General features: G+C 42.4%; 1 protein-coding gene across 4 annotated transcripts in view; it reads right to left on the reverse strand.

Annotated features, from left to right (window-relative positions):
- Window positions 1-11,017: 11,017 nt before the first annotated feature.
- Window positions 11,018-18,191, reverse strand: part of PLAAT1 (phospholipase A and acyltransferase 1) — an 89,577-nt gene continuing 82,403 nt past the window's right edge. For 3 of the 4 annotated variants that reach the window (XM_077487490.1, XM_077487488.1, XM_077487489.1), the window contains one exon: window positions 11,018-12,581. In XM_077487490.1, the coding sequence (XP_077343616.1) occupies window positions 12,480-12,581 (102 nt within the window). In that variant the 3' untranslated portion in view covers window positions 11,018-12,479. Of the gene's footprint in view, window positions 12,582-15,377; window positions 16,161-18,191 lie in introns of those variants that run through there. The other variant, XM_077487491.1, reaches the window with a different exon arrangement.

Below are 18,191 nucleotides of genomic sequence, written 5' to 3' on the forward strand. Positions count from 1 at the left end.
TCACTCACCTGGCAGATATGGTTTATCTTTATGTCGGGATGGTCTATCCCCTCCCGACCCCAATGGTTTATATGTTCACTATGTTTTTTTTGGTTGTTTTTATTTTCAGGTACGGGACACTTTTTTGGTATATCATTAGAATACCTAAGGTTAAGATCCTCTGGAAACACTTCTTTATATACGCTAGTTGTCTTCCGCTGCAGTGCGGCCTATTGGGCTGTCCAATGTGTGTATGTTTATCTTTCACCCCCCCCCTCGGGATCGGAGTTAAAAGCCTCTATTGGGTTTTGCTTTTCCCTCAATATGATCAATGGGGATTAAGATAGTCTCACATAATGTTAAGGGGTTTAACTCCCCTCAAAAACGTAAAAAAGCATTTAGTGCCTACAAACAGTTGCGGGCAGATGTGTTGCTCCTCCAGGAGACACATTTCTCTACGGGTAATCACCCCTCATTTTTCGATAAGGCTTATTCTCGTGGTTATTACTCCACTTATGCATCCCGATCCCGAGGGGTGGCTATTTTTTTACGCAATGGGGTTCTGTTTAACATGGACAGAATGTATAAGGACCCTGAGAGCAGATTTATCATCCTTCAGGGTTCCTTGCAAGGTAAACAGGTCACCCTAGCAAATGTTTATGCACCCAATGACTCACAATTAGCTTTTTTTAAAGCGTTCTTCCGGGTCCTGGATGGTTTTATTTCTCCCCACATGATAGTGGGGGGTGATTTCAACCTGGTAGCTCACTCAGTGCTTGACCGTAGTAGGGACAGAGGCTCCGCTAACGCCTTTTCGAAGTCTTTAAATGCATTGCTTCTTTCCCATAATTTGACAGACTCTTGGAGGGCCCATAACATGGGGGCCAGGGAGTATACATTTTATTCTCACCCTCATGACAGTTATTCCAGGCTGGATTATTTATTCTGTTCTGCAATTCTCCTGGCAAACTCCACTGCTGCATCCATCCACCCCTGCCCATGGTCAGACCATCAGATGGTTTCCCTAGACCTGTCCCACATGGGCCTTAAGCCCTCAGTGGCGGGTTGGAGACTAAATGAGGCACTTCTTTCCGACCCAATCGTGTTAACGCAGATTTCCTCCCATATTACAGAGTATTTTGCTCATAATGATACGAATGAGGTGTCCCCCCCCATACTGTGGGCCGCACATAAGGTAGTGGTCAGGGGGCACCTGATTCAGTTAGCGGCAGAAAGGAATAGGCAAAGGTTGGCAGACATTCGCAGACTCACGATCGAACTGGACAGACTTTATCACTTACATTCTCAAGATCACGACCCTAACATCCTCTTACAAATCAACTCGCACAGACTAGAACTTGACAGAATCTTGTCTGACAGAACTGAGAAAGCTTTACGCTGGTCTAAGGCCAAGTTTCTGTTACACAGCAGCTCGGCCTCAGCTATGTTTGCTAGAAAGTTGAACCAATCTATTCAAGCACCGCATACATACAGATTAAGAAACGCTCAAGGCACTGCAGTTTCCCACCCCGCTGAGATCCTTAAAATTTTTTCCAAGTTTTACGCTGACCTTCTCTCCCCCCCGGCCTCCCCTCCGGACCGGGCCCTCGAGGCTTGGCTGGAGGAGATACCGCTCCCTAAATTGACTACGGTCCAGATTCAAGCATTGAATGCCCCGTGCTCTGATCAGGAAATTTCTAAAGTTATCAAATCCCTTAAACCCTCCAAAACCCCCGGGCCAGATGGATTCTCGGCCCAGTACTATAAAAAATTTCAGGACTCCCTGACACCGTACCTCAGGGCCATGTTCGATCATATCCTTGAGGGTAATACCTTCCCGGATGACATGCTCTTGGCGAATATGTCTCTGATCCCCAAGCCGAACAGGGACCACACTCTTCCACAGAATTATAGGCCGATTTCGGTTATCAACACCGACCTCAAGATTTTTGGGCGCATTTTGGCCGACAGGCTCTCTAAGATAATCACCTCTCTAGTCTCCCCTGACCAAACGGGTTTTATACCGACCAGACAGATCACGGATAATATCAGGCTTGCCTCTAATGTCATTCAGGATGCTGATCTATTTTCCCGTAGAGTTTTACTGTTGGGCCTTGATATCCACAAGGCGTTCGATAGTGTGTTGTGGTCCTATCTAGAACTGGCTTTAGGGAGATTTGGTTTTTCCGGAGCCTTTGTTCATGGCTTTAGGGCACTTTACCACCACCCCCGCACCCGAATCAAGCTGCCAGGCTGCAACTCAGACTATTTTACACTGGGTCGTGGAACCAGGCAGGGGTGCCCGTTATCGCCCTTGTTGTTCGCCCTCGCCATAGAACCTCTGGCTCGGGCGATCAACCTCAACCCTGATATTAGGGGCTATGTTAAGGGCGATCAGGAATTTAAGCTGAGCATGTATGCGGATGATGTGCTCCTGTTTTTGACGGACCCCATGGTCTCCATACCTAACTTAGTTTCAGTCCTGCATGATTTCCGGGGTCTGTCTGGTCTGGGTGTTAACCTCACAAAATGTTCAGCTCTGCCAATTAATTTTCCCCAACAGATAGCAGCTCAGATTCAAGCGAACTTTGGCTTTCCTATGGATTGCCAGACCTTCTCCTATCTGGGGATTAAGCTAGCGGCTTCTAGCCATAAAATATACCTTGCTAATTACCCGGCTATGTTTTCCCGAGTTAGACAACTGTTACACACCTGGGACTCTTACCATATTTCATTTTTGGGCAGGGTTCAGGCGGTTAAGATGTCGATCCTCCCTAAACTATTATTTTTATTTAGATCCCTACCCAACTATATTTCCCGTCTCACCCTGGAATCTTTACAAAGTGATATTAATAAGTTCGTCTGGCACAACAAAAAGCCTCGTTTGGGCAAACATATGTTATACAGGAGTAGAGACAGGGGAGGCCTGGGTTTACCGAACATCTGGTTGTACTACCTTTCAGCCAGATTTCTCCAGCTTGCCCAATGGCACTATTCCCCGAGATCAGTGCCCTGGTTGCGCTTTGAGCGCGCCTCGGTGATCCCCTATTACCTCCCCGGTCTTCTCTGGAATAAATCCTTACACATTAAAGAGCTCTCAGCCCTGAATACAGTTGTGAGTCAGTCACTTCGCCTATGGTCCCTGTACAGTGGGAAATTCTCACTTCGTCCCCCTAACCCAAAACTGGCCTCATTTATCGGGAACCCTGAGTTCCCTGCGGCCCTCCAGGATCATGCTGGTTTTGCATTATGGACTAGGGGGGATCTGATCACCTATGGTTCCCTGCATGTCAGGGGGACCTTTCGGTCTTTCGGATCCCTCCGGTCCTCTCATGCCCTACCTAACTCGGAATTTTTTCGCTACTTGCAAATTAGACATTTTTATAACACTTATTTCCCGAGGGCCACCTGGGGGGCGGACACCTTATTTGAGAGACTTTGTGGCCCGGAATCTAGAGATAGGGGCGGTATTTCCATCATATACTTATCCCTTACGGATGTGGGCCTTTCGGAGAAATCTGCGGCCATACTTAAATGGGAACTGGAGACGGGAGAGGTAGTCTCCTCGGAGGAGTGGTCTCGCAGAATTTCTAACATGCATAAGTGTACCAGGTCCGAGGCGGTGAAGGAAACGGTGTTGAAGCTCCATACCAGGTGGTATTACACCCCTGCGAAGCTGCATACCTTCTTCCCCACCGTTTCTGGTTCTTGTTTTCGGGGTTGCCCTGATTCAGGCACTCATCTCCATATTTTTTGGAGCTGCCCAGCTCTCAGAACCCTCTGGCAGAAAGTGCAGGACAGAGTGTCGGGTATCATTGGCACCCCTGTCACGCTTACCTTCCAAATGTGCCTCTTTTTTGCTGATATCCCCGGTTCTACCCCCCCAGAGCAAAAGCTCTCCCATACTCTCTTTAGTGCAGTACACTGGTCGATTGCCTTATTCTGGCGTTCGCCTACGGTTGCATGGGAACGGGTGCTCAAGAGGATGGCTGCAATACAGTTAATGGAGAGGATTTCCCATACAATTTTGGACACCATGCCGGTATACGACCTTAAATGGAAGTCTTGGTCCCCCTGAGACCCTATGCCTTCGGGCTGGGACTGTCTGGGAGTCTGCTCGCCCCCAAATGGGGTTCGGACCTAGGTTGAGGATCTTGTAGTTCCGTACCCTTTTTGAGCATTTATTTCATTATTTCAGTTTTAGTTATTGTTTTGTGCTATGATTTCTGTTTTTCTTTGGTTTTCTTTGGCATTTCCATACTTGTTGTTATTCGATGTTACAGTCACTACTCCAGTGCTTGGTATAGTGGGGGATACTTTATCTCTGTTTGATGCTTTGCTCTCTGTACCCCCATGAACAATGACTACTGTGTTGGATGGCAGCTATTTATCAACCATTACTCTGTTTTGTACTTGAATGCCTGCTATTCCATTACCGCAAGCAATGTATTGTTGTTTACTCTGTGTACTGTACTTTGATGTTAGTATTCTGGAGCACTCAGTCGCTCAATGTATGTGCCTATTTTTTTCTCTTTATGTCTCAATAAAAGTTCGTATTAAAAAAAAAAACGCTCTGCCCCCCATAAAAGTGTCCTCTGTCCCCTTCACATCACCCTCCCACTGTAGTGTCCTCTGCCTCCCATAGCAGTGTCCTCTATCCTCCTCCTACCCACAGTAGTGTTCTGTACCCCCCAATACAGTGCCCTCTGCCCCTTCACATCACCCCCTACTGCAGTGTCTTTTTCCCCCTCCCCCACAGTAGTGTCCTGTAACCTCCTAATGCAGTGTCCTCTGCCCCTTCACATCTTCCTCCCCAATATAGCATCCTCTACTCCTCTATAGCAGTGTCTTCTGCCCCCCTCTCCCCACAGTAGTTTCCTCTGCCCCCTTCACATAACCTCCACCCACTTTAGTGTCCTCTGCCCCCAATATTGTCCTGTACACCCCCAAAGCAGTGGCCTCTGCCCTCTTCACATCAGCCTCCCACTCTAGTGCCCTCTACCCCCCTATAGAAGTGTCCTTGGCTCCCCACAAAATGTCCTCTGTCCCTCTGCACCTTGAAAGCAGCATCTTCTGCCTCCCCATCTTCCAAAGCAGTATTCTCTGTCCCCCCTCCAACATTGTCTCCTCTGTCCCCTTCACATCATTCCCTCCACCCACATATACACACACACTGCTAAGTTTATAGCACTTCCTACCTGCCAGCATATGTATAGCAGAGCAGAGATCAGAGAAAAGCATAGTGATGGGTGGAAGACATGAACAGGAACTACCAGAGTAAACATTTCATAATAACAAGCTGGTGATTGGTTGCTAGGACCTCCTAGCAGCCAGTCACTGAGGCATCTAGCACTATGCTGCCTTCATTCTCCACTCTGCTGTAAATAAGAGCAGCAGACATTGGGGGGGGGGGGGCAGAGCCGTCTTCATGATCCACCTGTTGACTACCTGTGGTCGATGGCGGTTGATGGCTTGCTGACATTCACTTAAGATTATTGTTGATTAAATGTAATACCTCTCCTCTCTCGTCTTAGCCCTTTTACACACGGTCGGACATTCCGATGGAAAATGTCCGATTGGACCGTGTTGTCGGATAATCCGACAGTGTGTGGGCTCCATTGGACTCTTTCCGTCTGAGTATCCGATGGACCAAGTTTTCCAGCAGAGAGAATTAGAAGATTAGAATTAGTAGAGAATTCCGATCGGACAAAGTGCCACGCATTCTCAGATCAGATTCCTAGACCAAAGCTATTGGCTACTAGCCCGAATGTAGTCCCGTCCTAACGAAATAAGGTCATCACGTTAAGTGCGATCAGATTTTCGGACAACTTTGTCCGATTGTGTGTATGCAACAGTTTCAGACAAAATCCGTCGGACAAAATCAGACAGACAAAAACCAACAGATTTGGTTGTCGGAATGTCCGACGTGTGTAAAAGGGCTTAGCGAAAAAAATTAAGCTTTGGAATAAGCTATGTTTGTATCTAATTGGCAGGGCTAATCTATTTAAAATGATCCTATTGCACCAACTGCTCTACTTTTTACATAATGCACCATTTGTAATTCCACTGGGAATATTTCAGGTAATTGACATCATATTTTGTTCCTTGCTGTGGTGGAATAAAGTGCCTAGAATTAAGTTGGAACATCAGCTCAGTTATAATACCTGGTTGGAGGAAAGGTTTTATCTCCAAATATGTCTAATAACCACTCTGACCCTACTCTTGTGGTAATATTACACTTTATAAAATATAAATCCTTAACAGCAGGTATTGAGTCTCTATCTTTGTGTAGATCTAACAAAACGCTTCCCTTGTATAGACGTATGCATAAATTATGAGAAAAAGCTAAGTAGCTGCAGAATGTTACTTGTTTTACTTTATACAGTCTGATATGGCTGAATGGTCCATACTCTGAGCTAGCTAAGTTACAGTATAGTTGTAAATGGCCAGCATATGGTGTCACTCACCTACATCAGATTTTTGATGCGAGTGACCTTGTACCTTTTTCCACTCTTCAATCTCTATTTAATTTCCAGATAGTATATCTGCAACTTAAACATGCTATATTCCAAGGCCCTTCTACACTTTGGCATATGTCTCATACACCCATTTTCAATTTAATGCAGAATATTACTACAACAGAGGGCTTTAAATCCAGGTTTTATACATTACTTCTGAAGGCATACTTGGAAGACTATCCATGTAATGTTATGGTTAAATGGGAGGGAGATTTGGGTATTATATGCCCAGAACAGTGGGAGGGGGCTTCACAGTCTGCACAGATGAGCTCTATTAGTACGTCCCAGAGACTCTCCCAATTACAGTATCAATAATATTACATGTACACTAAACTCCATCCAAATTAAGCACCATAGGTATACGGAAGTAATGGACGTGTACTAGAAGTCGCCAAAATCACGGAGAACTGATACATGTCCTCTGGCGATGCCCTAAGTTGTATAGATACTAGGGAGCAGTTATAAACATTATTATTGGCGCATTTGAAACTAATGTTTAATTAGACCCTAACAATGCTATTTAGGCATATTGGGTGCTGTAGTTCCACAGATATCTATTAGACAGTCAGTTTCTAGAGAATTATTTCAGGCCCGTAAGCTTATTCTGAAATATTGGAAAACAGAGACGAACTCTACTTCAGAGGAGTGGTAAGTAATATGGGCACTACTCTGAAATATGAACACTTATTTTTTCAGCACCATGGCTGCCTTAATACAGTTTAAAGAATATATGGGGGGTTGTTGAATACCCTGGGATTCATACTACTTGATATAATGCTACGTAGACAATCACAGGGCCTAGAATGATAATGCTTTGTAGTTCCTTTTTTTTTTTGTTCTAGGAGGTAAGGGCTGGTACGTTTATCTCCATTAAAGTATTTCTGTGTATATGTACTGGTATGAACAAATAAAGTATTTATGGATATTATACGGGATTATACATGCTCTGGAATATTGTTAACTATGGAAATAAAGAAGTTAGTACATTTTTTTGTAAAAATGTCTGGTTTAAAAAAAAAAAAAAAGATCTATTCTTTCATAAAGTCGTTTCCTGGCATTAAATTCTTAAAAAAGCACAGATTAAGAGAATTCACTCTGCTTGATGTTTCTAAGGCACATGGATAGGAATTGCCCTCCATGACCAATTAGATCTCTCCAGCAATTTTTTCCAAGACATAGAACAAAATGTGGCTTCTCTACCCACCTCCATATGGCACTTGTGTAAAACAATAACCAGTCTCCAACAATCCCCAACCATAATTTCCACAAAGCAGACAGATTACCATAAATGACATAGGGCAAATACATCAGCATTTTATTTGCATGTTGTTTGTATGTTCTCTTTCTGTTTGCAAGAATTTCTTTGCACAATATAATAGTGAGTTCATGGCTTCTGACTTTTGTCCCTTATTTGTGTGTTTGCTTATATTATGTTAGTGGAGACATTATATTGTAAACTCCACTGAACAGGGGACACTGTGAATTCTGAATTCTCTGTGATGCTTTGCATAGTATGTTGGTGGTAAAACTCTGGGTTACTTCTTAAATAGAGCTCCACCATAAAAGAATCCAAAGACATGCAGGTAGGTTAATTGGCTTCTGTCCAAAATTGGCCCTAGTATATGAATGGGGACCTTGGATTGCGGGCTCCTTGAAGGTAGGGACCGTTGTGAGCGTGCAATGTACAGGGATAGGGACAATTGTAGACACTCACTCAGGTTGAACTGGATGGACTGGTTTCTTTATTCAACCTTACTAACTATGTAACTATAAAGTGGAACTTCCGCTCATCGGATTTCTCCCCCACTCTGGTGCCATAATTGGCACCTTTCAGGGGGAAGGGGAGTGCAGATACCTGTATAATATAGGTATCTGCACCCACTTTTGGACATAGATAGCTGCAGAATATCTGCAGATAAATCACTTCCCGTCCCCCCCAGTTGTGTTTTGGGAAACAGTTCCCAGAACACAACCGAACCAGTGAAGACGCGCAGCGCAACTCGCGCATGCGCAGTAGGGAACCGGGCAGTGAAGCCGCAACGCTTCACTTCCTGATTCCCTCACAGAGGATAGCGGCGGGGGCAGCCGAGAGACAAGCGATTGCTCGTCTTCTGCTGCCGACATCGCGGGCACCCTGGACAGGTAAGTGCCAATTTATTAAAAGTCAGCAGCTGCAGTATTTGTAGCTGCTGGCTTTTAATATTTTGTTTTTAAGGTGGAGCTCCTCTTTAATAGAACCCCATCAACTGTCATTATTCCCCACAGTAACTGCATTTTGCCACTAGTCTTCTAGGTTAAATGATACCCCACATCATACAATCTGGAAGACTAAGATCACACTGTTAATTCAAGGTCTCGTGGATTAACCCCTGGGGTGCATCACCACAGTGTCCTGCTTTTTTAGTGTAATGGTACATAGAACAGCACTGGCATCTTTATGTCAATGCTCCTCTCGGCTACATCGAAGATCACCCACCACCAGGAGAAGATCTAAAGAGAGGGACCCTCACGTCATGTGCTTGTCCTGAAGACATCTGGAAAAGCTAACTACTGTATATATATTTTTATATACAGTATATATATATATATATATATATATATATATATATATAATTATACAGTATCTCACAAAAACGAGTACACCCCTCACATTTTTGAAAATATTTTGCTATATCTTTTCATGTGACAACACTGAAGAAATGACACTTTGCTACAATGTAAAGTAGTGAGTGTACAGCTTGTATAACAGTGTACATTTTCTGTCCCCTCAACGGAACTCAACACACAGCCATTAATGTCTAAACCGCTGGCAACAAAAGTGAGTAGACCGCTAAGTGAAACTAAGTGAAAATGTCCAAATTGGGCCCAAAGTGTCAATATTTTGTGTGGCCACCATTATTTTCCAGCCCTGCCTTAATCCTCTTGGGAATGGAGTTCGCCAGAGCTTCCCAGGTTGCCACTGGAGTCCTCTTCCACTCCTCCCTGATGACATCACGGAGCTGGTGGATGTAAAAGACCTTGCGCTTCTTCACCTTCCATTTGAGGATGCCACACAGATGCTCAATAGGGTTTAGGTCTGGAGACATGCTTGGCCAGTCCATTACCTTTAAGCTCAGCTTCTTTAGCAAGGCAGTGGTTGTCTTGGAGGTGTGTTTGGGGTCGTTATGTTGGAATACTGACTTGTGGCCCAGTCTCCAAAGGGAGAGGATCATGCTCTGCTTCAGTATGTCACAGTATATGTTGGCATTCATAGTTTCCTCAATGAATTGTAGCTCCCCGCAGCACTCATGGAGCCCCAGACCATGATACTCCCACCACCATGCTTGATTGTAGGCAAGGCGCACTTGTCTTTGTACTCCTCACCTGGTTGCTGCCACACACGCGTAACACCATCTGAACCAAATGAGTTTACCCTGGTCTTATCAGACCACAGGACATGGTTCCAGTAATCCATGTCCTCAGTCTGTTTGTCTTCAGTAAACTGTGGTCTTTCTTGTGCATCATCTTTAGAAGAGGTCTCCTTCTGGGATGACAGCCTTGCAGATCAATTTGATGCAGTGTGCAGCGTATGGTCTGAGCACTGACAGGCTGACCCCCCACCCCTTCAACCTCTGTGGCAATGCTGGTAGCATGCATACATCTATTTCCCAAAGACGACCTCTGGATATTATGCTGAGCACATGTGCTCAACCTCTTTGGTCCATCATGGCGAGGCTTGTTCTGAGTGGAACCTGTCCTGTTAAACCGCTGTATGGTGTTGGCTTCCGTGCTGCAGCTCAGTTTCGGGATCTTGGCAATTTCTTATAGCCTAGGCCATCTTTATGTAGAGCAGCAATTCTTTTTTTTTTTATATCCTTAGAGAGTTCTTTTCCATGAAGTGCCATGTTGAACTTCCAGTGACCAGTATGAGAGCGTGAGAGTGATAACACCAAATTTAACACACTTGCTTCCCATTCACACCTGAGAACTTGTAACACTAACAAGTCACATGACACCGGGGAGAGAAAATGGCTAATTGGGCCCAAATTGGACAGTTTCACTTAGGCTTGTACTCCCTTTTGTTGCCAGTGGTTTAGACATTAATGGCTGTGTTGAGTTATTTTGAGGCGACAGCAAATTTACACTGTTATACAAGCTGTACACTCACTACTTTACATTGTAGCAGAGTTTAATTTCTTTATTAATATTTACAAAAATGTGAGGTGCATGCTTACTTTTGTGAGATACTGTATCTATTGTTGTAGATATTTGTATATATTTGTCCAGAGTTTGACCTTAAATGGTCAAAATAGGATTTAAATATGGTAGATTTCACTGTTGGCTCCCATCTTGTGTGTTTGTTCCAGTTTGTAACTGACAAGGTGCTTATTCTTTTTATGATGATAATCAAGGAGTCTGCATCTTTAAGAACAAGTCAACCATGACAGTTTTTCATGTTCTTTCATTACATATCCACTTTAAGACTGTCATTTTCCAGAAAATGTCAGTATTTTGTAGCCATAATCACATTTCTCTCTTGATACTTTTGTGACACAGTCTGATCTTTTAATGATAATATTCAGAAGTCACATAAACTGAAATACACAGATGCAATCAAGCTATATTCAGGTTTGAGAAAAACCTTGTCTACATACTGCAATGTTACTGGATGTCTTGCGAAGTGCCCTGAGGATTATAGATAGTCTGCATACCATCAACTTTCTACTGCGTTTTCAAACAACTCTATACCAGTTACGTTTTGTCCTAGTCCCTTAATTGCTGCACACCTACATACAACATTACATGTTCTTAATGTTCCACCATGACAAAAACAAACATTGAACATTCTACACTATGTGCAATGGATTCTTCTAGAATAAATGCTATACTATTCATAAAATTAATGACCACACTATGCTTTTAAGGCCTATGCATAGACAAAAATGTTAATGTTGCACCTCTTTTTTGGCTTATGTGTCCATGCATGCATGGCATTTAGAGCAGTTTAGAGGCAGAAAAAAAAATGTGCCAGTGCATCCAGGAGCAGCTGAGTTTTGGCAGTAAAAAAACCTTGGCATATGTAAATGCATCTTAGCCCTTGTACACACGGTCGGACATTCTGACAACCAAATCCGTTGGATTTTGTCCGACGGACTTTGTCCAACGGATTTTGTCCGAAACTGTTGCATACACACGGTCGGACAAAGTTATCGAAAAATCCGATTGTACATAACGCAATGACGTTATTTCGTTACGACAGGACTACGTTCAGGCTAGTAGCCAATAGCTTTGGTCTAGGAATTTGATCTGAGCATGCGTGGCACTTTGTCCGTCGGAGTAGGCTACACATGATTGGAGTGTGTCCGATCGGAGCATGTTGTCGGAAAATTTTATAGACAAGTTGGAAAACTTGGTCTGTCGCATATTCCGACTGAAACAGTCTGATGGAGACCACACACAGTCGGATTATCCGACAATACGGTCCGATCGGACACATTCCGTCGGAATCTCCGACCGTGTGTACAAGGGCTAAATGTACATAAATGCTAGGCTGTCAAATGCTTGATCGTTATTTCCTTTCAATGGCCAGAATTCTGGCCAATGAAATGAATTAACATCCAAACGCTTGACATGCTTAAGCATGCCTAAACGCTTCTTTAAGCATTTACACATGTTTACACGCATCAAGCATTTTTTCCTACAAAAACACGGCTGACAACAGACATTTAGAAGAGGTTAGCTAACACCCAGTGTACATGGGGCTTTATATTGTAATATTCATTAGAAAGAGGAAGAAAAGTAGTGTTCATTTTTAAGTCATGAATGGCAAAGCTTAAAATGAGATACAAAATAGTTTTTAGTTGATGACAGCAAAATACTTTTAGTTGAGGACAGTTGAATTTTTACAGCTATTTCCAGTAATGCAGTATTTCGAATCAGTACAATAGTAAAAAATGTTTGTTTTTGTCCCAGTCATTTGTTTGAAAGTCATTTTGTTCTTCATCAGTATTGTCCTTGTCTTGATTTATTGTGAAACATTCCCAGAAGTGAGAAAGCTCCAGCAGCTGCTGTTACGAATCCAATAGCACTGATAGCTCTGTTTGCCTATAAGAAAATGTATATACATCAAAACTTAATAAGAGGTTATTTGTAGACTGAAAAAACAGCCTTGATGTTTGACTTCTTATTCAATGACACACTTGGTACTGCATGTCAAAAGATAAAACCTATTAAATCCTCAGTCACTCTGGGCTACTTGAGATACAGTAGTGTACCAAGCACCAGTCACAGGGACTTGTTCTTGCTCTCTGCAGCATTCAAAACTTGCTCACCTCCATAGGGACATGAAGAGTAGGAATGAGGTTCGGGTTCCGGTCAAGTATGTTTGAGGTAAGCCCAACTCACATACAGGTCAAGGAAAGAGTGAGCTAACACTGCCATTTGATGCCATAGCAACAAAATAACAATAATGCATTTTATGGCATTTGAGCTTAGGTCAGTTGGCTTAGAAAGGCCAATAATGATGGTTTTATTATGTGTCAGCTCTCTAACTATAAAAGGCTGGGTCCTTAGCAGCCATCTTGACATTGTGTTTAGCAGTGATAGAGAAAGCATAGTGTATGCTGCAGGTAAACTTGCATAGAGCCAGATTAGGGTAGGACTTGTAGGTCCTGGTCTCTTGAGGGGTCTGTATTACCCCTTATTAGTCTTGTAATAGTATGATTGACAGTTACTCAGTAATGCAACCCCCGTAACCAAATAAATTCTATTTTATCTTTTTTTTTTCTTTTTGGTTAGCTAGAGATTTCTTTTGATGGTATTTAATAACTACTGTTTTTTTTTATTTTGTAATATATATACTCATTATATGTATGCACTTTTGATTCAAATAAAAATGCCAGGAAAGTGCACCCCAAGGTGATCTGATTTTTGGCTAAAATTTTTGGGAAATTAAAGACGCTAGTATTATTATTATTATTATAATACAGGATTTATATAGCGCCAACAGTTTGTGCAGCGCTTTACAACAGGAGGGCAGACAGTATACTTACAATACAAATCAATTTAGGAGGGATCAGAGGGCCCTGCTAGCTTACAATATAGAAAGGAAGGGTCAAGTGGAACAAAAGGTAATAACTGTGGGGGGTGAGCTGATAGAGAAAATAAAAATACATTGTTAAGTGTGGGTAGGGTAGACTTCTCTGAAGAGAAGGGTTTTCAGGGATCGTCTAAAAGCTGATAGAGTAGGAGATAAGCGGACAGATAGGGGTAAGGCATTTCATAGGATTGAAGAGGCTTTGGAATAGTCCTGGAGGCGAGCATGGGAGGAGGCGACGAGGGAGCTAGAGAGCAGAAGGTCTTGAAAGGAAAGAAGGGAACGAGAGGGTTGGTATTTAGAGACTAGGCTAGTGGTGTAGCCGGGGACTAAATTGTGGATGGCTTTGTAAGTAGTTGTTAGTATTTTGAATTCAATTCATTGGGTGAGCGGAAGCCAGTGGAGGGATAGACAGAGAGCGATTGGTAAGGTGGATGAGTCTGGCAGCAGCATTCATGATGTATTGAAGAGGTGATAGACTATGTAGAGGTAAGCCAATGAGAAGGGAGTAGTTTAGGAGCTTTGTTGTGTCATTAGTTAGAAAGGGGTGTATTTTTGAGATGTTGCGGAGGTTGAGGCGGCAAAATTTGGACAGTGATTTGAGGTGGTGCTTAAAGGAGAGTTCAGAGTCCAGGGCCACACGTAATACCTTGGCATTCGGGGGTGGGCTTATAGTTGTGCCATTGATTTTGACAGAGAGATCAGGGGAAGGGAAAGGGGCATATGGAGGTGGAAAAATTATAAGTTTGGTTTTGAATAGATTGAGTTTGAGGAAGTTGTGTGACATCTAGACTGATAATAAATTAATTATACGTGAAGAGACAGAGGGAGTGAGCTGAGGGGTAGAGAAATAGATTTGGATGTTGTCAGTGTAAAGGTGGCATTGGAAGCCATGGGAGGCTATTAGCTGACCCAAGGAGGAGGTGTAGATTGAAAATAGGAGAGGTCCAATAACAGAACATTGAGGGACCCCAACAGAGAAAGGAAGAGGAGAGGAGACAGTAGAGTTGTAAGAAAAGCTAAAAGTGCAGTTGGATAAGTAGGAGAAGAACCAGTGAAGAGTACAGTCAGGGAGACCAAAGGCATCCAAAACCAAAGTTTTTTTTTAGGAGGAGGGGGTGGTCAACCGTATCAAAGGCAGCAAAGAGGTCCAGGAGCAGTAGTACAGAATAGTGTAGATAGTAGTGGTTTTGGCTGTTAGTATGTTGTTTATTCGTTTTAGGAGAGCAGTTTCTGTGGAGTGTTCTGGAAAAAATCCAGACTGAATGAGATAAAGAAGGCTATTATCAGAGAGGTGGATGCTCAGTCAGTTGTAGACCAGACGGTAAAAGAGATTGGATAAGAATAGGAGCAAGGAGATGGGCGTAAGTTATTAAGATCGGATGGATCCATTGAGGGCTTTTTAAATATGGGTCTGACAAGTGCATGTTTTAGAGAGTTGGGGAAGATGCCAGAAGAGAGGGAGAGATTGAAGATGGGGGTTAGAGAGTGTAGCATAGAGCCAGAGGGTGAATGTGAACATAGAGCATTTGCGAGGGAACAGGATCCAGATGGCTTGTGGTAAGGTGGACCTTAGTAAGTAGTTTAGAAACCTTGTCTATAGTGGTGGGGTTGAAAGAGGGAAGTATTGATTGTACCTGTGGGCATGAAGTGTAATGCGTGGAGCAGGGCTGGACTGGGATAAAAATTTGGCCCTGGACTTCATCCAGACTAGCCCACTTTAAATTTTGCAAACAAGCACAAAAACAGTATATAAAACTATACGTAATTGTGCAAAAAAAACATACGTAGCATAACATAAGGTGTCTTCACTAACCTCTTCTATTATTTCAAGTATTCTCCTCTGTATTTTTCTCATCTTTCTCACATCACTGCGTGAAGTTGATGGGCAAGTCACGCAGCCATTACTTTGTCACTGAAACCGGCCCACTGAGCCATCGGCCCACTGGGAAACTCCCTGTAGTCCCAATGGCCAGTACATGCCTGGCGTGGAGGGTATCTGAACAGTAGAGATCTCCTTGCGAATTTTATTAGTCTTCTGTTTGAATTGATTGGCGATCTCCTGGGCAGTGAGTGAGTTGGTGGGTGGAGGCAGTGGAGGACAACATAGAGAGTTGAAGGTAGAGAAGAGTGGTCTTGTGCATCAGGCGCTCATGAGCACAACTATGTTTTTTCAGACTTCTAGTATCATCTGTTTGCCAAGGTTGAAGAGGTTGGGGCCTGATTCTGTGTGTAGTGAGAGGGGCCAGTGAGTCCAGCGAGGCTGGAAGTGAAGCCTTGTAGACAGAAGTGGCTAGGTTGGTGCAGGATAGGGTGAGATTTTGTCGTAGAGGTTGTCGGTAGCAAAGTAGAGACGAGAAGGGTTGAGATGACGTAGGTTTCTGTGGGTAACTTTTAGGCGGTTGGAGGGAGAGGTAGTGGAGGAGAGGGAGATAGTGAAACTAATAAGGTAGTGATCAGAGTGAGGGAATGGATAGTTAGAGAGGTTGCATGGAGTGCAAAGGTGAGAGAAAACGAGGTCAAGTGTATTGCCTTCAGAGTGAGTAGGAGCGTGTATCTACTGCTTCAGGTCAAAGGAGGAGGTTAGGCTGAGAATTTTTCAAGTGGCAGGAGTGTTAGTATTAATAGGGATGTTGGAGTCACCCAAAATTATTGTGGGGATTTTAGAAGAAAGAATGTAGGGTAGCCAGGCCAGAGAAGTCATCAAGAAAGGGGGTATTGAGGGGGTTATAGTTTGTATAACATATAGTGTGTATATGGAGAAAAAGGAGGTAATGTGGAGGATAAAAAAGACCAAATGCATTATCATTGCTGCCAAAGCACAGAAAATGGATGAAATGTCTACACTGAATAATAAGAGACAAAACCTGTTTCATGTACTCCAGTGGCAGAAGGAAAAAATACCATGGGTTCAAAAATATTAAAACACTTATGTTGAAGGAAACTTGGATGCAGCAAACCATTAAAATAATTATTTCTCTTCAGTTTTCTCAGAAATAAATTGCAATAACAATAACAAGTTTGTGGATGGTATTGGTGATGAGGGTTAATTTATAGGATTTCTAGAAACAGAGCTAGCAGAAGAACTTACTCATGTAAAGCTTAATAAAGCTTACCTAATGGTATTTATTCCAGCCAGAGTTCTAAGAGAAGATATACATATATATATTGAAAGAGATCTATATATACAGTATATATATATATATATATATATATATATATATATATATATATATATATATATATATATATATATATACAGTATATATATATATATATATATATATATATATATATATATATACATTACTCTGCAAAAGTTTTCTATTTTAGGAATAGAAGTGTTACTAGATTATTTTTATCAATGAAAAAAATGGAAAGTAGATGAACAGTAAATGAACAAAAGAGCAATCCAACTCAAATTAATATTTGGTGTGGCCACCTTTTGCCTCCAAAACAGCATCAATTCTTCTAGGTACACTTGCACACAGTTTTTGCAGGAACTCAGCACACATCTTTTGTGGATGTAGGCTGCCTCAAAAATAATCTCAGACAGACTCAATGATGTTGAGATCAGGGCTCTGTGAGGGCCAACCCTTCACTTCTATAGCTGACCAGTGCATCTATGGTCCCCAATGTTGCCCATTTCTTTATGCTTCTTCAAAAGAACTTGAACAGAACATCATAACACCCCAGTCTGCGTTGAAATATTTGCCTGAGAGAGACCTTGCTGATGCATTATAACTGCATTGCGTCTTCTTGCTGTGCTTAGTCTTGCCACGGTGTGTGACCTGTGACATGAAACAGTTTTCCACAACCTAAATTTATTAGCAAAGTCTGGCTATTCCTCACACAGTTTTAAGCCTCCTACACATTTGTTTCTGTTTCAGTTAATGACTGTGTTTCAACCTACATATAAAATTGATGATCATTAGCACCTGCTTGGTATAATTGGTTAATCATACACCTGACTTTAATCCTACAAAATCCCTGACTTTGTGCAAGCGCACAAAGTGTGCAAGTGTAAATATTTAGCTGGTTTGAAGCCAAAGGGTAATCACACCAAATACTGATTTGATTTAGATTTTTTTTTTCTGTTCACCCACTTTGCATTTTGTAAATTGATAAAAATAAACAATTTAAATATATATTGTTGAAAGCATTCTTACTTTACAACATTTCTTCAAAACTGCCTAAAACTTTAAATTAAAAAAGGAAAAGAAATAGGGCAGACTCGATGGACTATCTATTTCTTCTATGTTTCCCCCTAAGTGAAGGATTAAAATACAGGTCAAATAGAGAAATACTATGAAAATGGAAGGGCTAAACTTTAACTGCTGCTGCTACCATTATTTAAGGCCTTGGTCACACCATGGTGCAGAGATATCAGTTTTTCTGCATGCATTCTGCAAGGGATCAAGAAAACAATGGTTCTCTATGTGCCCTGTTCACACCACAATGTGCAGATTTTTTTCTGTGCAGGAATCTGCAATGTGCATACAGTTTTCTGAACAGGAAAAAAAACTGACATGCCATCAATATTGGTGTGAATAGGGCACATAACTGCTTTGCATGAAAACTGATGTCAACGTGCATAAAAACTGATGTAAACTGATGCG

This window comes from Lithobates pipiens, unplaced genomic scaffold, assembly GCF_037356315.1.
Source record: "Lithobates pipiens isolate NorthernLeopardFrog02 unplaced genomic scaffold, aLitPip1_a1.2 Scaffold_18, whole genome shotgun sequence".
In the NCBI taxonomy this organism is placed as follows: Eukaryota; Metazoa; Chordata; class Amphibia; order Anura; family Ranidae; genus Lithobates; species Lithobates pipiens.